This window comes from Arvicanthis niloticus, chromosome 6, assembly GCF_011762505.2.
Source record: "Arvicanthis niloticus isolate mArvNil1 chromosome 6, mArvNil1.pat.X, whole genome shotgun sequence".
Classification (NCBI taxonomy): Eukaryota; Metazoa; Chordata; class Mammalia; order Rodentia; family Muridae; genus Arvicanthis; species Arvicanthis niloticus.
Window position 1 is genome coordinate 100977581 of NC_047663.1, and position 25503 is coordinate 101003083.

General features: G+C 46.1%; 1 protein-coding gene across 4 annotated transcripts in view; it reads left to right on the plus strand.

Annotated features, from left to right (window-relative positions):
• Snx29 (sorting nexin 29) overlaps window positions 1–25503 on the plus strand; it is a 389041-nt gene that overhangs the window by 262808 nt on the left and 100730 nt on the right. For all 4 annotated transcript variants that reach the window (XM_034506447.2, XM_076937433.1, XM_076937434.1 and 1 more), the window contains one exon: window positions 17574–17690. In XM_034506447.2, the coding sequence (XP_034362338.1) occupies window positions 17574–17690 (117 nt within the window). The remainder of the gene's footprint in view (window positions 1–17573; window positions 17691–25503) is intronic.

The following is a 25503-nucleotide window of genomic DNA, read 5'->3' on the forward strand; positions in this document are numbered from 1 at the left end:
CATGTTCCTCAGAGACAGCAGGCATTATTTGTTCTCCAGTCTTAGAGAAGGGCCATGGGTGCTTTCCTGTCAGGTTGTGAGGATGTCTGGGCTGGTAGAGGGGCTGCAGGCTGCTTAAGGACAACAGTCAGAGCCAGCTTTACCTTTCTAACCACCTCAACAGCAGGTGGTTAACCCCTTGCTCACAGAGGACATGCAGACTGAATCACCTGTCAACTGTCGTTCACCTGGTAATGGTGGAGCTGACATGCAAAGTGAAGTTTGTCTTCCGTGTCATACTCATCTCACCCCAAAGTTGCTGCATGGAGGTTTTTGGTTTTTGTTTGTTTGTTTGAGCTAGAGTTTCTCTGTGTAGCCCTGGCTGTCCTAGAACTTGCTCCATAGACCAGGCTGGCCTTAAACTCAGAGATCCACCTGTCTCTGCCTCCCAAGTGCTGGGATTAGAGGTATGTGCCACCAATGCCCGGCCTTCATAGGGCTCTTTGAAAATAGTTTTTAACTTTATCAAGGGACACAGTACACTGTGTGTCTGTAAGGCACACGGCATGATAGTTGTTATATATTGTACTGTAAGTTGGTAATTTTGTGGCCACACTGGGACATCGGAGAGATTGAGTCAGGCATTCTTAGGCATTTATAGCAATCTTCTTCATTTATTTTGGAGACAGAGTCTCATGTAACCCAGCCTGGCTCTGGATTGTCCTGCCCGGACCCCCGTTCCTGGATTACCAATAGTCTTGAGAACCAGGATTTTGTGAGAAATACCTTACTCCCTCTCAAAACCATGCTTTCAAATTGACCTGATGCTTAACAAGGTCCCACCTCTTAAAGGCTCACACTTCCCAACATGGATCCTTGGAGTACAAAACATGTCTGAACTGAATTAAAGAACTAATCTGATCCTTAGTCTTAAAACAGAAGGGTCTTTCTAGAGTGCTCTTAAAGAGCAACTTCAGGTAAGGCTTGATCTAGACAGTCAGCACTGGTTCTGGGCCCACGCCTCCTTCTCTGGCATTCTGGTTCTAGTGTGCTCTTCCTCCTCTATGAAGCTTAGCTTAGCAGCTGCAAAGTTCACAACCCTCGGCAGTGCTACCCCAAGGAAAAGGAGCTATTTATTTTTCCTTCGAGAATCCAGCCAATGACTCATTCTCATGGACTCTGATATGCCTATCCTAGAAGGATGCCATGGGCTTAGATGGTAGATGTTGACCAGGAACTAGGCATGGGATGCCCTGTCAAACCTTATGGCAGCAGACAGGAGAGGTCTTTTCCCTGGATAGCTTGTGGGAACTTGGCATAGGGGTTAGGCAGATTTGCCTGTTGTGGGCTCTAATATCAGCTAAAATGCATTTAGAACTCTGGGCTTGGGGTATGGCTCAGTGGGTAGAGTGCTTGCATAGCATGCTGAAAGCCGTGGGTTTAATTTTCAGCACTGTACAAACAATATGGTGATGTGTGCCTGTAATCCCAGCACTTAGAAGGTAGAGACAGCAGAAGTTCAAGGCCACCCTGGTTACATAGTGATCTTGAGGCTAGTCTTTACAAGAGACTCCATCTCACAAAACACCTCTAAGGGTTTTCCCCCCTCTTTCTATGTTAAATCCCTTTCAACATAAGGACACTGATAAATGTGGTCCCCAAAGACCCCTGATGATCTTGTCAATGGAATGACACAGGGTAGCACCCTGCTAGAGGCAGAGAGGGACACAGCATTGGAGAGACAGGGGCAAAACTTTATCTCCTCTCCTCTCTTCACACCTCATCTCTTTTGTCTTATCAAACTTTACTCATAAAGTAAGTTCTAGATAATGGGCACAGAGCACTGAGCCTTGGTAGTGGACCTTGTTCTGAGTGAGGGCCTGTGCAATTGGGCTGCTCACATATTTATAAAGTCATCACTGGATGAAGGAGTCTGTCTGTCCATGGCTGCTTTCCCTACTGACATTTTCATTTAGTTACTATTTCTATCTTGTCGTGTCTGAGTTCCCAGCCTCTCAAAGACAAGAGTAGGTTTTGTTGTAAGGGGAAAGAGTCAGTGTTGGAGGGGCCACTGCAAGGGAGCTGTGTGGTAAATTTAGAGACTGTCTGTGTGTGTGTGTATGTGTGTGTGTGTGTGTGTGTGTGTGTGTGGTGTGTGGGAATATATGTGTGGGGGTAGTGTGTATATGTGTGTGTTTGTAGTGTGTGTGGCGTGGGTATGTTTATTGGTATGGTGTGTGTGGGGTGGGTGTACTGTGTGTATGGGTATTTGTGGGTATGTGTTTTTGTATGTGGTATGGTATGTGTGTGTTTATGTGTATGTTGTGTGTATATGTTGTGTGCTTATGTGTGGTGGATGTGTTTATTTGTGTGGTGTGTGTGTGTGTAGATGAGAAGTAGGCATATGACAGACCTTCCAGTGATTTCTTTGTTGTAAACCCATGTCTGCCATATCAGCTTATTGACTAGCATCAGCCCTGGACCTGAGCTTGGCCCATGCAGATTTCTTTGCCTGCAGCCATCCCTCCTAGGCCCTCACCTATCACTTTGAGAAGCTCTTCCCTCCCTTTGTAGCTAAGAAGACGGACAGCTCATCTGGTTCAATACTCTCCTCTAAGTGACAACTCCTGCCCTTCTAGTAAGGACCATGGTTGAAACTGAGTGTATCTCATGTCCTTCCCACTCTCTGCTCAGTCTAGACTCAGCACCAAGGCCTGGATGAGGTGAGCCTCTCTCAGCCACACTCCATCCCCATCAACTACCTGGATCTCCATTTTCTTTCTGACATCTGAAACCAGAATGCTAAGCATTCTGTTTCCACAAGATGCTTTAAAGACACGTTTTATTGTGGCTCTGTGGCTAAATTTGCAAAGCAGCATATGTGTGTATTAATTTGTCAGTACTGAGTCATGTGCTAGTTCTGTCCCCAGAATAGATGCCTCAAGAGAGGGACATCTTCACAGCTTCCCCTGACCCTTGCTGACGTGTTTGTGCAGGCTTATCTCTAGCTTGGATAGGTTTGGGGAGCAGATGGAACTGGCTCTCAGTCTGGCTGGCTGTAGTCTGGCTGGCTGTGTGGTTTTTCCTTTTGGGCCTCAGGTTTTTTGTCTATGAAATGAGGAAGAGCTAGGCTGTCCTGCTTAACCATGAGAGGATGAATTGAGAGTCCTTGGCACAGCTAATCTTGGTCAGCTGTTCTCCCAGCCAGGTACTAGCCAGATCCAACTCTGCTTAGCATCTGAGATCAGACATGGCTGGGTGTGTTTAGAGTTTGGTGGGCAGGAGCTAGGGTATGTCTCAGTGGCAGAGTACTCGTTCAGCTTGTGTGAGGCCCTGGGTCCCACCCTCAGTAATAAAAAGAAGACAAAACCTAGAGTGCTGTGGCTATCAAGTATATCAGCTCTTCTTACTGGCTGGCTTTGTTGCTAGTATGTGACAGCCCACTTAAGAACCTCCTAGGCATAGTTTCATAAATGGTTTCTAGCTATGGCTGACTTTAATTTCAAAAATTAAATACTTAGTTCCTCTGTGAAGCACGTGTGTTGTTGTTGTGTGTGTGTGTGTATGTGTGTGTGTGTAACAGACCTGGCCCTGACTTTGTAGAAACAAGTAAGTTAGTGAATGTGAATTGGTTATTTCTTTTTGCTGAAGACATATGTCTAAAAGTTAGTGCTTTCAGATAGTATCTTGCTATATTGTTGACTTGTGGCAGAATTGTCAAGTCTGCATATGTGTGGTGGATTGGTCTGAGTGTGAAATCTATTGCTAGTCCTCTGTGGGCCTCAAGTTTTTGCTAGCTACTTTTTGGTTCCTTGACACAGGAAAACTGACAACAGAGCTGGCTCTGTTAGAGTGGAGAAGTGGAGTGCTGTTGTGTGGAGAACACAGGGAACAAGCAAGTGCAAGAAGAAGGCAATCCATCTCACAGTCTCTAAGCAGAGGTATCCTAGTGCCTTTGCCATTTCCCCTGTGCTAGAAGCAATGGGAAAAGGTCTCGCCCATACTCCATACTCAAGAAGGCAGGTGTGCACATCAGGATGTAGGGGTCACTGTGTCGTTTTAGCAGAGGCTTCCTCCATAGCAGGGAGAAGGTGCTCTGGGTAAACACAACCTAGAGCTGGGAGAGTCTTCCTCAGCCAGGGTTTTCAGGGAGGTCCCTCTGCAGAGGGCACTCAGAGGAGAAAGCAGATGGAATGGAACATGAAGGTGCAGAGGCAAGGAAAGAATGGGAGAACAGTGTAGACTTCAGCCAGGAATGGTGGCAGGACTCAGCCTGCATAGGTGAGCCTGTGGGAATGAGGTTCTCTGCCTATCCTGTGATAGGGCTGTCCTATGGAGGGCTGAGGGCTGTCATTGGGAGTTTTGCTATGTTTTGTTTTTCTGTAAGGTAGGTTCTTGCCGTTTACCCAGGCTGGCCTTGAACCTATTGTCCTCCCTCCTTAGCTCCTGGAGTGCTGGGATTACAGGTGTGGATTTCCATTTATGTTGAGACAGAGCTGGTCTTGCATTGGCTCTGGCACTGTGAGTCATGAGCATGGACTTGACATGAGCCATTTGTAAGCAGTGTGAAGGGCTGGGTTCCTAGGGTTTACAGTGAGATAAAATTGGTAGATGGCAGGGAGCTCACAGGGTGAAGAGCAGGGCAAGGTGCAAGATGATGGTAGAGGCTATTCTGCAGCAGGAGTTGAAGGCAGGCCACTCATGTCCACTAGGAGGGGATGTGGAGAACTGTGGAGGAGAGGGCATTGAAAATGACAGGTGGTATTCATTGGGATGCTGGGGACAGGTCCTCTGTGGTCAAAACATGGAATCTCGACAAGACAGAACATCAGGCCCCTTGTCTCCATTATAGAGAAAATAGGTAGAAAGTGCCTCAGGTACATCAGGGCCCCATTGAGACCCTAGAATGTTGGTGGTACATCTCTCTGATCTCAGGAGAGCTCAGAAGGTTCATGACATATTTGAAAGCTCCTGGTTGCCTCTGCTGAGAAATGTTTCATTGGTTTGAGAGCTAATCCTGTCTATGCCTCATGGTCAGGCTGCCCAAGTGCCTGCATGGTTGGCAGTTTCTCTGGTGTGCCTCTTCTTTATGGCCTGTTGTGTTTCTTTTCACCTGTCCTCCCCTCTGTAGGCTGTGTTATTGCTACTGTCCCTAGAAATCCATGTGCACAGTTATAATTCCTTTTTTATGACTCCCATCCCTTCCTGGCATGAATACCATTGTTCTCTTTTGCAAAGTGGAACTTCAGGACCAGGAAATTTAGCTGGCTGTCCTGGGTCTTGAAGTTAGGAGTGAGGGGGTGGGTTCCCATGAGACCTATTTGCTTTCAAAGCTTGTGCCTTTTCTTTTCTCAAACACTTGCTTTTCTTTCCTTTTTAAAAAGTCTTAGGGTCTGAATGTGTCTCTGGTGTCCATTTTAAGATCCCCCAAAGATGATTCTGTAGGCCAGTAGAAACACTGCATAATGGACTTTATGTTTTGTATGGCAGAACATCCTGGAGACAGACAGGATAAGGAGCAATGTCCCCACCATTTTTCCATGTTGTGATCTTTTCGTGCTACCTGCAGTGCCTGGCTCTCCGTTCATTCTGTGAGTGAGTTCTGAGCACTGAGGGTACCAGGAACTATTTGAATATGCCACAGACATGGTGTTGAATACAGCAACAGCTCTGGTCTGCACGAGACTCTGCCTCATGGGAGACATTCTTGTAGAAAGAGCTAAAGATAACCTGTGGCACAGCTGGTATTCCACCTCTTGTTTTTTGAAAAAAGAGTGTTTCTGATGGGTGTAGACTATCCACTGGATGTAGATCATCACTGTGTGTAGATTGTGACTGGGTGTATATAATCGCTGGGTATAGATCATCACTGGGTATAGACAATCATTGGGTGTAGATCATCACTAGGTGAAGACTATCCACTGGGTGTAGATCATCACTAGGCGTAGACAATCCACTGGGTGTAGATCATCACCAGGCGTAGACTATCCACTGGGTGTAGATCATCACTAGGTGAAGACTATCCACTGGGTGTAGATCATCACCAGGCGTAGACTATCCACTGGGTGTAGATCATCACTAGGTGAAGACTATCCACTGGGTGTAGATCATCACCAGGCGTAGACTATCCACTGGGTGTAGATCATCACTAGGTGAAGACTATCCACTGGGTGTAGATCATCACTAGGCGTAGACAATCCACTGGGTGTAGATCATCACTAGGTGAAGACTATCCACTGGGTGTAGATCATCACTAGGCGTAGACTATCCACTGGGTGTAGATCATCACTAGGTGAAGACTATCCACTGGGTGTAGATCATCACTAGGCGTAGACTATCCACTGGGTGTAGATCATCACTAGGTGAAGACTATCCACTGGGTGTAGATCATCACTAGGCGTAGACTATCCACTGGGTGTAGATCATCACTAGGTGAAGACTATCCACTGGGTGTAGATCATCACTAGGCGTAGACTATCCACTGGGTGTAGATCATCACTAGGTGTAGACTATCCACTGGGTGTAGATCATCACTAGGCGTAGATTATCCACTGGGTGTAGATCATCACTAGGTGAAGACTATCCACTGGGTATAGATTATCACTAGGTGAAGACTATCCACTGGGTGTAGATTATCACTAGGTGTAGACTATCCACTGGATGTAGAGTATCATTGTATGTAGATCTTCCCTAGGTGTGGATTATCACTGGGTGTAGATCATCACTGTGTGTAGACTGTGCACTCTGTGTAGACTGTGCACTGGGTGTAGACCATCACTGGGTATAGACTATCCACTGAGTGTAGATTATCACTGGGTGTAGGCATCCACTGTGTGTAGATTATCAATGTATGCAGATCTTTCCCTGGGTGTAGCTCAATCAATAGGTGTATGTTGTTACTGGATATAGATCATCAACTGTGAAAGCAGCCTTGGAGTTCTGTTGATTGTCTGTGTTTAGCATTTGAAAATGCCTTTAGGTCAAATATGTTTTTGTTGTGTTCTAAATGTGAAACCTGTGAGAATGGAGCTTCAGAATGAGGTGAATTAAAGTTTCATGCAATAGTTAGCTTTATTCAGAGCATCAGACAGTTTATACTCTGACAGGTAAGAAGAGTCACCTGAATAAAGTGTCACTCACAAAGATAAGCTGCATGTGGCAAAACATGATTTTTCCATGGAGGCATATGAATATAAGAGGGGCCAGTTGTAATGAATAAGCTGAAGCAAACTCACTCTTCTCTGTTATACCTGGGAAAGGCACAAAAGCATAAGCCAAGAACAATTCCTTGTTTTGAAAACAAACAAACAAACAAACTGAGGTCCCAAGACTTGTCTTTTCTTGTTTTTTTTTTTTTTTTCTCACAAGCACTCAGGAATTTCCTCATAAGACTCTATTCTTGAACCTTATACTGTCATCTTTCCCCTTTTCATTTTTTAATAGCCAGAGATCCAGAGCTGTTTTGATTTGAGGTGTAGATGAATCTAATTGTTATTTGATACATGAGTTTCCTATAAGCAAGTAAATTATAATATTAGAACAGTGAAAGCATAGTGTATAGTGTTCAGCCACTAAGAGCATGGATCTAAACTATGTCCAGCACTAGTTGTTATATTATTATACTGATCATAAAAACCTAGAGAATGGCTTGAAAAGAGACCTATATGATTAGTAGCTCTGGTCTCTTGTAGAATGTAAACCCATATTTACCTTTAATAGGAATATAAATGTTATGATGTCCTATATAATTAGGAAGTGATTTAAATCCCAAGGAAAAACTAAACACAATTTTTTCTCCAGATGAATGAATCAGTTTATTACAATCCCATAGTCCATTCATAAACACAGAGTCATTAATAAAATAAGTTTTCCTTTGGTTTGTGGGGCCTTAACATGACCCCAGGTGGGCAGACTTGACCTCTGATGATGTGCTTGTGTACTGGCTGGCTTTGTGTGTCAACTTGATACAAGTTAGAGTCATCAGAGAGGGAGGAGCCTCAGTTGAGAAAATGCCCCCATGATATCCAACTGTAAGGCATTTTCTCAATTAGTGATTGATGGGGGAGGGCCCAGTTCAAGGTGGACAATGCCATTTCCTGAGCTGGTGGTCCTGGGTTCTATAAGAGAGCAGGTTGAACAACCCATGGTAAGCAAGCCAGTAAGCAGCACTCCTCTATGGCCTCTGCATCAGCTCCTGCCTCCAGGTTCCAGCTCTGCTTGAGTTCCTGTCCTGACTTCCTCCAATGATGGACTATGATCTAGAAGTATAATCTGAATAAACTCTTTCCTCCCCAACTTGGTTTTGGTCATAGTGTTTCATCCAGCAATGGAAACTTAACTAAACTAAGACAGCTCGATGTCTCTTTTTGCCCTTAATCTGGAGGTTTGTTATTTTTCTGGTGACTCCCACTATCTCCTGGCCTCTGCCATTGTCCTTGATGGCCCTGGGCTATAGGAGCCAGAAAAGAATCCATAGTGTTTCAGTGAATCCATCTGCAATGACAGATGCACACCCCTTCCCAGTTTTCTTCTGGAGATGTAAAAATAGTTCAGGTTACTGCATCAGCTTGCTTACTTCCTTCTGTGATAGAACCTGGGAGGTTAGTGTGTGCACGAGTATGAATTTATTGCCTGAAATAATTCTTCAATGTAAGCGGAATCTGAAATGATATTTAAGAATCTATGAATTAACTATTATAGATGCATCAAACAGCCAGTTCCACCTGTTAGGCTGAGGAAAAAGAAGTATTAATGAATTGAGTATCTGGACCATGAATCCCTCCTATACCATTGGTTTAGCCATCAATAAAATAAGTATCTGTCTGTGGAATGGGAGAAGGTTGGACAATTTTTATAATGACAAATTCAGTTCATATGAGAAAATCCCATAGCTTTCCAGCTGGGTAATTGTTTCCTATCTTTCTGAGTGACTGGTGCTGCCACCTGAGGCCATGGTGATATCTGTAGTGTGTGGTCTGGGCTGCCTCTGGGGCCTAGTCTGGTTGTGTGGTCTTACTGCAGGCAAGGACTGTGTGCTGTTGCCAGAACCTCTGTGGAAGCCCATGCTCCGTGTTCCTGCTGACTGTAAAGAGCAAGGAAGTTACTTTTACAGTGACATCCGTGGTTGCAGACATACAGATGAGAAAGAGGGTCATGGAAGGCTTCTATGACAAACCCCACATTCTGCCCCCTGCCACTAAAAGTAGCAGCCTAAACTGGAAGCCTTCAAATTCACATGCCCATTAGTGTCATCAACATGGTTTCAGGCAGCAGCACAGACCACAGACAGCCACTTGGTTTTTGGTGGTAACACAGGCCATGGACCAACATGGACCTCAGCTCCAGTAGAATCACAGACCCAGACATGGCCCTTGGTGGCAACATGAACCACGGACCTCACCATGGTCTCTGGTGGAAATACAGAACATTGGCATCAACAGAGTCCTCTGCTGCAGCGTGGACCACTGACACCATCTTAGCCCATGGCAACAGCGCAGGCCTCGGACATCAACATTGCCTCTGGGGCAATATGGGCCACAAACACCAACATGGTCCCTAGCAGAAGCCTGGCCCATGGACATCAACTCAACCTCTGGCTAACGCAGGACCACAAACCGCAGTATGTCCTTTGGTGGCAGCACGGCCCACAGACAGCCACATGGCCTTCGGTGGTAACGTGCCATCATTAACATGCCCTTTAGCTGCAGCAGGACCACAGGGCCAGACTGTCCCATAGTAGCAGCATGGGTCACAGACATTGACATGGCTTCAGGCAGTGGCATAGACCATGGACTCAGACATTGCCCCTAGTGGCAACAGGACCACAGACATCAACATGGTTCCACCTCTCTCCTATGCACTACTTTGTTCCTCTGTCTTTCCCACTCTTCCATTACAGATTTGTCTGTCAGAGTGGTGTTAGAAACTGCAGTGTTATTCAATATATTTTTTTGTCTAAACATCTTTACATTGCAAATACCCATTTCCATGAGTATAGTTCAAGGTTTCTGGTTTCTGAAGCATCATGAATAGCTATCACTCATAGTCAGGGTGATCTTGCAGCTAGGCAGGGTGTCTGGGGACAACATCCAAGAGACCTTGGACCACAGCACTCCTCGACACTCTCCATGCTGGCCACCTGAGAGACATGGGCATAACTGTTGCACTTGCAGCCTGTGGGCAGTGCCATGGCCCTGCGCTCTTCTCCTCCCAGCGTGGTGAGCAGTAGTGGAAGCTCCTTGTTGTCGCTGTCAGGCCTGAAGTCATGCCCTGTTCTTACTCCACTGTGCTCCTGTATCGCTCCCATCCCTCCTCCACACCTGTGGCTTGCTGTTCTCTCATGCACGTGGCTCTGTTCCGCCATCTTTCTTTCCAGTATTGGGAGTCCACGTTGTAAAAGCATCTTCCCTTAGGATCTGCCTTTTCTCTCTTCCCCCCATCCCACTTGTTCCAGGGATACTGATGGCTCTATAGGACCTCTATGGTTCTCTCAGGCTCCTCAAAGCTGCTCCTTGGTCCTGTGGCTGGGTGGCCAGTGCCATTTTTGATCACAACCATGCTTTAAGTTTTCATCTTCAATGGCAATGACGTCCTCCTAGATCTGGTTGTGCAGCATTGCCTCCTTAGAGTCCAGCAGCTAGTACATAGAATAGGTGTTGGGGCTGATCAACATGCAGTGCTGGATCCGAGCCTGGAAGGGCATCGAGCTGGCCAGGCTGCTGCGTGTGGACTCTTTTGCGGTGTTCTTTGATTCTGCAGATAGAATCTATCCTCTACAGCATTGAGAGCTGAGGACACAGAACAGGGGAGATCAGGCTGGGTGGGCTTCTCTGAGGGGATCAGCCTAGCAGGGTAGTGCCTGGGTACCGCTGTGTTTTGTCTCTGATAAAGTATATAGTAGTAGGGCGGCCTTCTGTGAAGGAAGGGTGCAATGCTGCTGGGGGTAAAGGCTTGCTCAGGGCTTAAGCAGACAGAACTTTAGCCACACTCTGCAGGCCCCATTGGCAGGAGTATCTCTGTTTTGCTGATGAAACAGAAGAGTCGTGTCCTCACATAGACAGAAATAACAGCAGGTCTTGGGCACAGGACACAGTCTACACATGTAGTCCCAGATTTGAAACCAGGCATTTGCACTTAAATTTCATGTTGGCTATTTGGAAAACCATCCCATCCTGCCTTTCCAGTGTGATGACCATGGAGCTTGAACGGTGAAGAGTTGTAGCTATTGACTGCACTCGAGCTGTAAAAGGGAAAATTCGCTCCTGTTTCCAGAGCCTTTGTTCAAGACAAGTTTATTTAATGCTAATAGCAACTCTATCACATAACCGTGCACATGGTGCCAATTGATAGATGTAGGAATCAAGGCACACAGTGGTCACACAGCATGCAACTGTCAGGTGGGGCCATCCAGCTCGCTCCCTGTCAACCCTCAAAGCAGTGTCCCTTGCTGCTGCTTACACTTGAATGTGCTATGCACCTCTGTTCCTATGTACAGGTGTTTGTGCCCACAGATTACAACTTATACAAACAAACCTACCCTCTTCCTCTGCAGGTGCAAGCCTTCTTCCTCTTAGTGGGCTCTGCTCACATGTACATGAGTGCTGTTTGGTATGAGGAGGGGACTCTCAGGGGAGAAAAGCAGCCTTGGTGTTCATGAAAGTTAGTCTTTTTCATTTACTATCTCTCCTTTGAAACTTATACTTAATTTATTGAGCTGTGGTTGAAATATTCAGGAGATCTGTGTGTATTCCTTCCAAAGGAGTATGATTAAAAATGCACACCAGCCTCTCCCGACTTCTGGAAGACAGTCAAATATGACAAAGAGTCACATGATTTTCAAGTTTGCATCTTTTTATAAAAGATCCTGAGCTCTCCAGTGTCCTGCAAAATGAATGCGTAAGCAGCACTCAAGGGTGAGTGAGGTATTTTCTAGAGAAGTCTTGAAGCCTTACATAACACTTTGGACCTGGTAATTCATTCCCTAGAATAATAATCAGTAGTCCCAGGTAGACCCTCATGTGGGACTGGCTTCTCTGAAGTCCTCTCTCACCTGACTTAAAACCTGATCAGCAATGCTAGAGCCCATGCTCATAGGATGAGACCAGGTAGGAGGCATGCTGGGGAGAGGCCTGGGGTTGGACCTATCTCTGTAGTACAGCTCTTGTCCTGGCCTCAAGCCTCAGCTTATTGTCACGTCCCTTGGACCCTTCCCCATACTAATTGAGTGCCTCTCTTCAATGCTTCCAGAGTCCTCAGAGCTTCTCCTGTGCCCTTGGCCACACTGCATGCCAGCACTCTGAGTCAGGTTCTGATCCATTGACATCCAGAACTGGGCTTAGCATATATTGGCTTAGTAGATGTTTGTTGATTGAAGACCCACAGATTCATGGCTGAATAAGTGAATGAGGAGATAGCTCCAGAATGGAGCAGCATAGTACATTGAGCATTGCACTGCAAGGGAGTGGATGAGAAGAGGTTCTGTGTCCTGCTGTGCACGTACTCCTAAGCCATTAGTTCCCACTTTCTTACGCCTCTGTAAGCTTATCCCCACACCTGTTAAGTGGAACTGAAAGCCAGAGAGTAGATGCCCAAAGAGAGAACATGGTGCTTCCTAAAGCCCGTCCTGATGCTCAAGTCCTTCCTGTGCTTAAAGCCTTTGAACAGCATCAAATAGGATGAAATGGCATCGACAGTGTGCTTCAGAGTGACAGTGGTGGGGCTGAGCTCACCCTTAGGTTGGAGCTGAGCAGGTCTGAGCTCAGCCACTGAGCCAGGCATACAGAGGGACACTGTTAGTTTATCCACATCCGAACTTCAGAATTCTTCAGTAGTTTCCCGTTAATTTCCTTGGGCTGTATAGAAGCAATGAAGAGGCAAGGGGGGAGGAGGGAGAGGAGGGAGTCAAGGCGGGGAGGGGAGGATACATTCTAATTAGGGAAGGGCTGTGGTTGACCAGATGAGAGGCCTGCATCTCTGCTCCTTCATCTGTGCGTCTCACCGCAGCCTTCCCCAGCAAAGCTCTACTCAAATTGTAGTTTATTTCTCTCCAAACTTTGTCTGTCCATCCATCCATCCATCCATCCATCCTCTCCCTAATACCATTCCTGACCCCTCAGTAATAGTAGCTGCTGGATTGTAGCATTTATTATATGTCAAAAATGGCAAGCTCCACAGAGGCTATTATGTGCATGTAAGACATTGTCGTGTGGCAGTCCTTGAGGCCTCAGACATTACACTGGATGCCACTAGTGCTGCTCGTGTTTTATAGGGCAGAGAACTGAGGTCTGTAACCACATAGGGATTGCTACAGTAGTGGACACTAAGACCCATGTCACACAAAGCTTGCAAATAGGGATAGGGCACTGTGCTGGGTAGCCAGCCATCATGCATACTAGTAGACAATGCACCTCCTGGACTGTTCACAGTCCTGATATAGAGCACAGAGGTCACCCAGCCACAGGGCCCCAAGCCCTTACAAAGTGTATTCTCACTGGAACTGTTTTGGGAGGGACAGTGGAGGGGAAGGGAGAGCCCTTCTGTTAATTCAGCACATGGTTTACCTAGCTCCACACAATGGTGGTAATTAGAACTCATTACAAGCATAAAACACCACAGTCAGCCAGCCCTGTGAAAATGGGTCAAGAATTACTTTAAAAGCCTTGTCTGGACTCTTCTTTCAAAAGCTCTGCCAGCCATGCTAGGCTTGTTCACAAAGAGCTACTATTGATTTCTAAGGATCCTGGGATAGTTGTCAGCTCTGCAGGGCCTCACCTCCTTCCCAGCACAGAAAGCCTCTTCCAGCCTGAGGAGCAGGCGAGTCAGGAGGAGGAAGGGGAGAAGGCAGGGCTGCCATCAATAGCAGATGCTCCCTGGGTATGTCTCAGCTGGACCCAGTCCTTTAACTGGCTCATCCCCTCAGCAGCTGACAGGCCCCCTCTGGCATTTAGCTCATTTTAAAAACTCCTTCACTCCACAAATACATATTGACCCTCCTTCAGGCTCTGTTAAAATTACCCAGCTGGACACTCGGAGTCGGAGGGTACTAAGGTGCTTGTCCAGGTTTAGTCTGGCAGTGGGTGGGGGAGAGAAGCAGACCTGAGAGAGATCCAGGGCATTGGTCCTACAGGACCAGGGTACTGCTAGGTAACATTGATGGGTTTCTGTCTGAAGGATAACAATGGCTGGCATTCATGAAGTACCTCCCGACTGTAGCCTTCTGGAACATTAACCTTTCAAGCCTTCTGAAACTTGTGTTATTATTTCCCCTGTTTTACAAACAAGACTAAATCCAAGTAAGGAGAAAGTAAGCTGCCCAAGGTTGCAGCAAGCGAGGGGAAAGAACAGGGCGGGTCTAGTTGGACCTGTGGAGTGGCGTTGTGGATCCTGAGGCATCTGAGACACGCTTCTGGTTGTCACTAGAAGAACTTCAGTTGCTACTAAAATGTGGTGTTTGTCTCAATCTTAGCCAAGAAGTGTCTGTTTTGCTACTTGAAGGAGGGTGAGGCAGTTCCTTGAAAGTGACAAGACAGAGAACATCATGGCATGAAAGGGAATGCCAGAGGCTTTTCTTACATTCATAATCCTTTGTGATTTGTCAGGTAATTATGGTGCCTGTGGGATCCTCACAGATTTAAAAGCTCCCTCAGCCCTGTTGTATTTGAAGATCATTGTCCTTGATGCTCCAACTTGAAGGGAACACTCAGCCTCCTGCAGCTCTGAAAGTGGCATCTTCCAAGCTGCCCGCTTTCCTCCAAACTTCAGTCATGATTCATCTGACCAAGCAGCCAGGAGACAGTTATGTGTCCCTCCTGCACCTTCGTGCTCCAGCACCTCCTGCTTCACCAGCAAGTGCTTAACAACATGGCAGTCTCACTGTGAGGGATAGTGAGCCTCTAGACTACAGTTCCGGTTCCTTCTGTGGCACGTTTCCATTTGACATCACTAACTCCTTCTCCATGTCTCTTGACTTGTTATACAGAAGGCATTTACCTTGTACTGGGCATTTACCTTGCTCCAAAAATGATGCCATGCCTGTGAAAAGGTGTCTTCTCACACCAGCACTGTGGGCCAATTGAGTGATAGTCTGAGTTTCTATTTTGTAATGACTAGCCTCAGGTGCATAGGCCATTCTCTCTGTGGGGTGACTTCCTATGTCTATGCATGGCCATGGAGTGGAGAGGACTGCCAGGGCCTAGTGTTATTAGTAAGGGACCAAGAGTGAGAAGTGGAGAGGGAGAGGGAGGGAGGGAGGGAGAGAGAGAGAGAGAGAGAGAGAGAGAGAGAGAGAGAGAGAGAGAGAGAGAGAGAGAGAACACGTGGATTTTTAACCTGGGCCTAGTAGACACATTAGGGGTATCAAACATCAGGTAAGGATATGTGATGGAACTATCAGTCTGAGCAGAGCAGGTGGGAGGGTGTCTGTTCTCCTAAATCCAGTCTTGTAGTTCCAGTGTGCTGTGGTAGATATGGTGCTGTCCGCTAACCACACTTTCACGACATGGCGACTTCAGGGCTGCTTTTAGTTCTGTGATCTGTTTGTGACGTATATTCTTTTTTTCCTGAGGTTCTCCAAGTCCTCAGAAGTTGCTTCTATTTGTGTTTAGTTTGGAAATAGTTATTAGAGAATTAGTAAGTTCTCATGGCTTAGGTAAGTGTAAGCTGTTTATCTGATTGGTTATGTGTAAGAATATGCTCTATAAAAACTCCAAGTGAGACAGAAAGCTTGCCTTCACAGATTAGCCTCGTAACAGTGCACAGCAGAGCTTGATGGTGAAGTTATTGCAATCAAGTTTTCTCTCTTCAGTTCCCTCACCCCGCCATTCCTCAGTAAAGACCAAGCGTTGTCTGATACAGACCACTGCTGTGGCTGCAAGGGGAGCCAGGGTTTGTCAGCTCTCAGCGAATGCTCTGGAGCCTTGTATGGATTGATGTTGGAAGCTTTTATGGAACACTGCTGCACTGCTGACTCCCACAACACCCTAGGAAACGATAGTTTCCTATCTGAAACTCGCGTTCCTGGGAGCATATTAGCAAGTCTGTCAGCAGTGGTGCAGCAGCTCTGGACTGCCTGCACATCTTGGCATCAAGCCAAGAGGTCACATGACTTCCACGTGGCCAGTCTACAGGCATGTTGTGGTATTATGTGTGTTTCACGTGAGAGTAACTTAAGCTTTTGTGAGGAATTAGGCGAGCGGGGAAAATAACTTTCTGTAAGCAGAGATGCTGAGAGACTCGCTGACTTCTCCACCTCTGCTTGGCTCACTGCATTGCTTGAAGGCATCCTTGATGCCATTTGCACTTAGTGCTTCATATCCATGGTGAGGTTGGCATGTTGGGGACATTGGATGCACATTGGGTCCACAGAGAAAGCAGATGGAAGCATCAAGCGAGCAGAGTGTGTTCTCTGTTCTATGTACGGAAGTGTCAAAGAGTAAATGAAAACACACATATAATACTGAAAACCCCATCATGGAAGTGTTTCCTTCTGCACACTTGTCTTTGTAATAAAAAAAAGGGGGGTGCTCCCTTTTTCTCTTTGATGTGAGATACTCCTTAGTGCTCCCACCCCTCCTGTCCCTCCTCTGACAGTATGCATATTTTATGTATCATGTTAAATACCTGTGATAAATAGCCTGGCATCATTATGTGTATCCCAACCTGTCGTAAATGCTGTGTGAATCCAGGTATGGGAGAAGTCTGTTAGTGGTCAGGCCAAGTGAAGCTGCTTGCACAGGGGTCTTCCTGAAGGCTTCAGGAACAGCATTTAGAACACTCTCTCATGGTTCACCGAATTGCAGAAGTCATACTTGCGTGGCCTTGCATTGACTACAAACTACCTTATAGCACCCCATCTTTGTTTCTTTGGAAAACAGCCAAACATGTTGAACAATTGAGTTTGGAAGCTTCTGTGGCTCGCTGCAAGCTTGACCAGCTGCATGTGAGGCTGGTGCAGTTTCAGAGCACCTAGCCAGGGCTCTCAACTCCCCTCCAGCAACTACTTACACAGCCTGGAACAGGCTCTTGAAGTTCCTGAGTTCAGAGTACTGTTTGTGGAAGGTGGGATCAATCCATATGCCCCTCAGAGCTTTCATATGAAGCTGACTGAGAGCATGGGAAAGATTTATTGTGACACAGACGGAGTCAATGGTGACTGGAGGGGTGGTGCTAAGCTGTGTGCTGCCACTTGAACCCAGGGACTCAGTGAATGGAATCACGTTTGTTCCCATTGTACCACTAGCCGGGGCATCATCATCATCATCATTATTGATTAATTTATGTTTATACTGCTACGTATTGAACCCAGGGTCTCATGCATGACAGGCAGTCATGCTACACTGAGCTATATCTCCAGCAGGAACTTTCTCGACAAGCATAACAGACTACCAAACAAGACTAGTGTTGTTAAGGTTTGAAATGGCCCAACGCTGTCATCTTCTGACCATAAACTGCCAGACTCACCCAGCTCAAGGAAGGTAGTATACCGCTGCTGGGTGCACAGTGCCATGGTCTCTGACAGGAGGGAGACTGCCAGAAACAGGGGCTCAGCATGGGCAGGGCCACTCCTGAGGCTGATGATGTCCTGCTTGCCTTTCCAGGTGGCCGAGATGCATGGAGAGCTGATTGAGTTCAATGAACGTCTACACAGGGCCCTGGTGGCCAAGGAAGCCCTGGTGTCCCAAATGAGGCAGGAGCTGATTGACCTCCGAGGCCCGGTGAGTGCTCCCCACCAGCAAGCAGGTCTGAGCCCTGCCTCTTCACTCGGCCTGCTGTCTGTGTGTGTCCACCAGGCTTCTGCTACCCACAGGAATGAGTTATTTCCCTCCTGCTGGTGTCATGACCTAGGAAGGTACAGGAACTGGGTGAGCACACACCCTTGCTGCACCATGCAGACTGTGTTATTAGAGTCATGCCATTGTGTGTGCAATCATAGAGGCACGTTCCGTGCTCCTACCTCAGTGCTGTGCTCCTGACTTAGAACTTTTCTCTGTTTGTCTGTGCTCTGCTGCATGGACAGAACTCCACAGTCAGGAAACAGGCTTGGGTTTGTGTTCTTAACTTGTAGCCATGTAATCTGCTGGTGTGGGTCTTTTCATTGCTTGGTTTTGGTTGGTTTTGTTCAGTAGTTTCATTTGAGGAGCATCTGTGTAGGTCGAGTCATAGGGCTTTTCCCGCAGGTTATTGACATTTTTGCTCATGTAATTGTTGTTGTGGGGCTGACCTGTGAATTCTGGGATCCCTGCCTTTGTTTTTTAACTAGAGGGTACTAATTCCATCTCCCCAGACAACCCTGGTTAAGAACTGCTTGATGATTTACTTGGGTCATTTCCTTGGCTCAGTCATTCTGTATCTGATAAAACAACCTGTGGTCAGCCATGTCCTTTAGACATTTACTTTGTTCCCTGATTAATAGCATTTTGAACTGTGATGCTGTCAGTTTGGATGCCGGTCCTTTCATGCATGCCCAGCATAGCTTCATCTTCATTAAACACTTCCTATGCAAAGCACCAAGTTCCAAAGGTTGGCAGGGAAGTAGTGTGCACGCTCAAGTCTTCATTGCCAAGCTCAGCTGTCACCAGCCATCATCAGTTCTATTTCAACATGCCATTTCCTGTTTCCCCTTCTGTGTTATTTGAGTCAAATACTAAGTAGTATTTTCTCTCTGGCCATCCTACTGTATATTCTAAAAGAGGAAAATGTTATTCTAGCTTGTTTTGCAGTATTTGGTTTATGCCCCTGGGAGGAGGCCTGCTCTTTTCTAAGGGGAGGTGGGTCTGAGGGACAGGGAAGGTAAGGGGGAGAGACTTGGGGAGGGGATGGAAGTGAAACTGCAGTTGGGATGTAATATACAAGAGACAAAATTAAAAGAAAGGGAAAAATCTTTTAAAAACCAGAAACTGTAAATGCTATGCTATCCCCACCTCTTATGTCCACCAAACCCTTTACAGCAGCTAGTATCTGTATTCACATGTCCAGCTATCTCATTTCTAAATAGATTCCCAGAAACTGGGATCCACATGAGGCTCACACGTTGTAATTTATTGATTGTCTCCTTAGTTTTTTTTCTCATAATTTTAAAATGAAGGTAAAAGTACCTACCTCATTCCAACAATTTTAACAGATAGCTCAGCTATGTATTTTCCTGTGTTGTGCAGCTGTCCCCACCATGCTTCTCTGGAGACTGACTGACTCTCTACCTGCAGTAAAACACTAATCCTTTCTTCTTGCCTCAGCCTTTGCCCTCCATCATCCTGACTTTGGGAATCTGGCTTTTCCCCTACATTTTGTCTGTTGGGTCTCCTCTCTCTCCCTTGCAGTTGATGGACAACACTGGATTGTTTCCATCTTGGCATTTTACACTGGCTTCCCTGATGGCATCAGGTGCTGTGACTGGCCCCTCCTGTTTTCTTTTTCCTTAAGCTGATATTGAGTCTGGATGCCTGGGGTTGGTTTCGTTTCACTTGATGGTATGATTCTGGTTTGACTTTTTCCTGTCAGCTGTCCAGCAAACTCTGCTGTCTCTCTCTTCATGATGGCAGCACCCATCTCTTGTCACCCACTAGGTTGGTTACTCTGTGTCTCCATCAGTTAGTGGCTCTTCTTCTTGATGCTTCTGTAGTGCTATGAATAAGAAAGGACAATGAGTGGTGAGTCTAGATGTCCAGATGCTGACTGCTGTTTCCCTTGAATAGGGCAGGTCTTCACGACACTCCTGTTTCTATGTCTAGCCCTGAGTGTTCCAGCCTTCAGGGATGGCTAAAGAGAAGACCATGGGCAGACAGGAAGAGAGTGGTGGCCCATTTCTTATAATACCTTCAGTTTGAACTTAGGCAGTGCCCTTGTGTGTCCATTATGATGAAAGAGTAGATGACTAGTGTCACTGTGAATACTTTTACAGAGAGAAACTTCCACTCTTCATTCTTGTTGTCAAGGATGGAGACTGTACAGATTATAACTGCTGATCTGAGGAGCTGGCAGTAACTAAGTGTGTGTGACTTACTGCCTGTCTTAATTAGGGTTTCCATTGCTGTGAAGAGACACTATGGCCAAAGTAACTCTTATAAAGGACATTTAATTGGGGCTGGCTTCCAGTTTCAGATGTTTAGTCCATTATCAAGGTAGGAGCATGGCAGTGTCCAGGCAGACATGGTGCAGGAGGAGCCAAGAGTTCTACAATTTGATCTGAAGGCCATCAGAAGACTGGCTTCTTCAGGCAGCCAGGAGGGTCTCTTCCACACTGGATGGGGTACTAGGATCCCTCAAATTCTACCTACACAATGACACACTTCCTCCAACAAGGCCACTAATTAGTGCCACTTCCCTTGGGCCAAGCTTATTCAAACGTCTACACTGCCCAAAGTGTGACATGCTGCCCTAAGCATGAGTTGTCATTTCCTCCCCACTGTATCTAACAGTGCTACTGGTTGTGACCCTCATACAACAGAAGACAAAACAGACTTACGGTGAGAAGGGGCAGGACTCAATCTGATCTTAGAGACTGGATCCTATTTAACAGTTAAAAATGCCAACCTTTTGGACTCTAGGAAAAAAAAATGTTATTTTCCAATATGAGTTACGTTTCTCCTTCCTTTGTTAAAATACCTGGATGGGCTAAGGAGATTGCTCAGTGATTAAGAGCACTTGTTGCTCTTGCAAAGGACTCAAATTTTGTTCTGAAACATTCGCATAGTGGTTTACAAACACCCATAGCTCCAGTTTCAGGGCATCTAGTGCCTTTTGACCTTTGAGGGCACAAAACATGCCCAAAGTGTACATACATACATCAAAACACTCATATATGTGAATTAAAATAACAAATCTAAAATGACCTGGATGAAGTAGCTGAGAGGAGGAAAGATTTTCTTGTGCCTCACAGTTAAAGGGGTATGGTCCATCATGGTGGTACAGGAGAGGCGTATGGCTGAGGTAGTTTGAGCTTGAGGTGGCAGGTTACATGGCATGGGCAATCAGGAGGGACAGAGGCTGAGCTGTGAACCCCAATCTCCCTCTCCCACCCAGTGGCCTACTCTCTCCTGCTAGACTCCATAGTTCCACAGCTTCTCCAAATGCTTCCACACGTGGGCCTGTAAGGCTTTCAGTGAAACTGTAACACTTACAAACTCGAGCATCATGACGCTTCACCTCTGCCCCTTCAATTCACATGCTTCACTTCCTGCTCTGGCCCAGCAGCCTCCGATGAGCCACGTCCTGGGCACAGCACTCTGGGTGGTATAGACACTCAAGGACTCTGGTGAGTCTCAAAGGTCTCACTGTGTGTGGAACACTCTGCTCAAAGGCCTCACTGTGTGCAGAGCACTCTGCTCAAAGGTCTGACTATGTGCGGAGCACTCTGCTGACCTTCCTTCCTTCTGGCAGTGTGCACTCAAGGGTTTGTTATTGCTGCTGCTGCTCATTTAGTTTTTATTTTAAAAGCTTATGAGCTTCTGTCATTCTAACTAACTGATTTGCCTTGGAGTTAGTTAGAAGGGGCTCTTTGGAAGCATCAACTTGGAGAAGGATGATTTTCCTAAAAGCAGAGCAGTGATTCCTATGTGTGAGAGGAGGACTCTGGTGGAAAGATCTCTCTTAGGTAAAAGGCAGCATAGTAGGGTGTCTTTGCCTCAGGACCTTCCACAGTGCTCCTCACAGACCTGGCCATACACAATGTTCCCAGAAGTTCCTTCTCCAGGGACAGGGTTTCTAGGAAGGAATTCACAACTCTTTTCTGAGAAAGGCAGTGGAAAAGCTCTATAAGTTCCTTATGCTGCAGGTTTCTGATATGTTTCCTATGGACTCATCAAAGGCTGCTGTGCCTCAGGAACATGGCCTGGTCACTGAGTTGTGGGGCCCAAGAATATGAGACCACATGTGTGGCCCCCGGTCATTGGGGTCAGATAAGATGGTGTTCATTGCCAGGCCCTCCTGCCTCTATTTCTGTAGTCTGCCTGGGGTTGTCCAAACACTGATTCCTGGGCCCCTGGGGTCCCATTGACCAGCCTGGCAGTGAACAGTTCATCTAGCTCCTTCTGCTTCCCTCCTGCTTTCCCTCCCTTCTGCTCTCCTCCCCTCCTCTCCCCTCCAATCCTTCCTCCTCTTTATTGCTTCTAAGTCTGTGTGCTTCTCTCTCCCTGTTTCTCTCTCCCCCTACCTCTCTGTTCCATGTCTGTCTCTTTTCTCCTGTGTTGCCATTTCTCTGTCTTCTTTACCTTCCTGAGTGTGTCGCTCTCTATATTCACCTCTCTTTGGCACTGCCATCTCTGTCTCTCCCCTTTGTATGTACCCCCTGTTTCTTCCCTGTCTCTTCCTTTTTGTTTTCCTCCTCACTGACTCCTGCTCAGTAAACTTGCATAAGGCACTGTGGTATGACAGAAATTTCTGTTTAACTGAAAACCCATACGTCCATCCTCTTCTTGAGATTTATTCCCATGGTGTGTGTATATGCATATGTGTGTGTGTGTGTGTGTTTGTATGTGGTATGTGTAGTATGTATGTGCATATGTGTGTGTGTTTATATGTGATGTGTGTATTTGTGTGTGTGGTGTCTATATATATATCTGTGTATGTGGTGTGTGTCTGTGAGTATGTGGGTGGAGTGTTTGTGTGTTTTATGTATGTGTGTTTTGTGTGTGTGTTATGTGTGTATGTATATGTGGAGTATTTGTATGTGTGTGTCATGTGGATGTGACCATACAGTTATGGTTGCTCTGGTAACACTACTAATCAGGGCCTTCCATTGTTCTGAAAAGTGGCTTCCTGTCCTGCCACATCACAGACTTTGATAGTCTCTACTGTGAGCAACCCCAAGCCTGCACAGGACATTCCCTCCACTGTTGAGATGTCTAGCCGATTTGAGGGAAAGATGATTAAATTCAGAGATGAGACGGTGGACATATCCCACAATTTGTAATAAGGCTCACTTCACAATGGGCCTGTTTCTGTTCCTTTAAAGTCTTCAGAGGGGCTGACCATCAGGGCTGACACTGCTTAAGGACAGAGCATGATAAGAAATGCACTTTTTGGCTTGGTGGCAGTTGGCAAATCTCTAATGATACAGTGCCAAACTGTCTGCTGCTGTCCCCACAGAGCTCTGAACATCCCGGTTATAAGAGGCTTTTGAATTTTGTGCTTGGGCATGTGTGTTTTAGCCGTCTGCTGCCGTGCAGATTATTCTGAACAATGCTGGTAAGAAAGGCTTCTAAAAGTGTATCCCACATAGAAACTTAACACAGAAACATGAGTTTTGGACCCAAAATCGTCTTGAGAAATTCTTGCAGGATCCTCTCCAAATTTCTCCATTTGAGGAATAAATGCCCCTTCTTAGGTATAGCTTTGTTTTTTGGTTGATGGACAGCTGCCCTCATGGTACCGTGACTTTGGAATGCATACCAGCACACCTTCAACCAAGGGATCATCCTGGCTCAGCCCTTTCTTTCCTGAAGCCTGTGTTAAACTCTCATTTCTGGTGTGTGCTTATCAAACATGGGGAGCTGGTTGTTGCTGAGTGGTGGCAGGTGCGTGGGTCCTAGCCACTTAAGATGGCGTGTACAGAAATGTGTGTGTACAGTGGAAATGCATTTCCACTGTGATCAGAGTCAGTCTGCTGGCAAGGTGCACAGCGTCTCAGCTGCACCAGCTCTGTCTCGGTAATGGCCTCGGCAGAGACTGAAGGGAGGAGCTCTTTCCCTAGTTTGTGCTTCCATCACTCACAGCTTCAAGTGGCTGCTTTGCATGGAGTGTGGGGCACACAGACCTGGGAGACAGGACTTGTGCCCTTGAGGGGATTAACTCCAGAATAAGTATTGTCTGATGTGCATCTGTCTGCTTTGTCTGTGCCGTTGTTTGGCATGGATACCAAGATGATTTTATCATCCAGAACTTGAATGGAACACTCTCAGATACTAAAGAATAAAATAAAATAAAATAAAATAAAATAAAATATGCCTGCCAAACACCGGAGAGCTATCTCCCTGTTTGGGGAGTTTGGCAAACTTAGGAAGATCCCAGCTTGCCTTACTTTTATTCCTTTTTTTTCCTGATTAAGTGGCATTCTTTATTTCTACTGTTGAGGAATATCCCTGTTGTTACCAGCATTGATGCCAAGTGCAAGTCACCCCATCCTGAAAGAGCCAAGCTTGCAGCCAGTGCTTGCTGCTCATGCCCTCTAGGGTGCAGGTTATTTTCTTATTGGAGTATGTGTGTGCCTGTGTGTGTGTGTGTGTGTGTGTGTGTGTGTGTGTGTGTGTGTGTGTGTGTAATAAGACTGAATCAATAGTAATGGAAGGGAAGCATTCCCACTGAACTGTATTTGCAGCCCTCTGTTTACTTTTCATTCTCACAACGTTTAGCTTTCCTTGAGCTTGCTTTGTAGCCCAGGCTAGCCTTGAACTTGTAATCACCATGACTTAGTCTCCCAAGTAACTGGAGTAATAGGTTTGGTCAGAAAGCCTGGGTTAGTTGCCTTTTTTTTTTTTTTTTTTTCTGCTTAAGTCTTTACTAAAAACCATTTATGAATACTTAAAGATGGAGAATTATAGTCACAAAGAGTGTGACCATGGTACTTATAGTCCATAATTTTTTTTTCTGAAGACTTGATTAATTTTGAAATGTGAAAGAAAATTACTAGTTGTGATGGACACTTTTATACAGAAAATGACTGTGGGAAGCTGTATATTAGGTTTGTTCAGAATTAAGCTGGTGGCTGCCAAGGCAGGACTGGCTGACTCTCGGCACTCTTGCATGGCTTCACCACCTGCTGCTGCTGCTTCTGCTCGCAAAGCTTTACCTTTTAACCCTTGCGTCTTTTAAAACACTTTCAAATTTTTCCAAATAGCACAATATAAAAAACATATTCTGAAAGAGTTTCAGTAATTTGAAGGGCAGAATATAGGTTCCTCTCTTCCAGTGACCTTGCTGTGGAAACTTCAGTACACATCCTTCTGCATGTCTTTCATGCATATACATTGCATAGACTTAAATGTATATGCATATAAGATATGCTTGCCTATTTTTAACATCTGTGGGATAATTATGCTGTTAGGTTGTTTTGAGACTTTCCTGTCTCCATTCATGAATATGTGCTGGCTCCTTGATCCCTGGGCTTTCTGAACATCCTTGAAGGTCTAAGCCCACCCTTGGAGACAGACCTCCGTGGCTAGAGCTGCCTTGTCTTGCTTTGTTCCGACATAGCTTCTTCCTACATTCACTAGTCTTATCAATACATCTTTTGTCTTCCCTGGCAGATAAAGAAACCCTTAAAAGTGAGATGATGCTCACACCCTGCCTACAGAAAAGGACAGCGTCTACACAGCGTGTGTGTGCTCCATGCCACATTCTAAGTGCTGTATTGTATCAGCAATCCTGTGAGACAGACAGGGAGACCCAGATGACTTAAGGTGCCTGTGACTGCAAGTGAGGGAAGCAGAAGGTCTCTTGGTTTTCCAGAGCCGTCCTCGTCTTTAGAGAAGACTAGTACCACCCACCCGGGAGAGTGGTGTGAGGTTTAAGTTTACAGAGCACGCCTTCAGATCA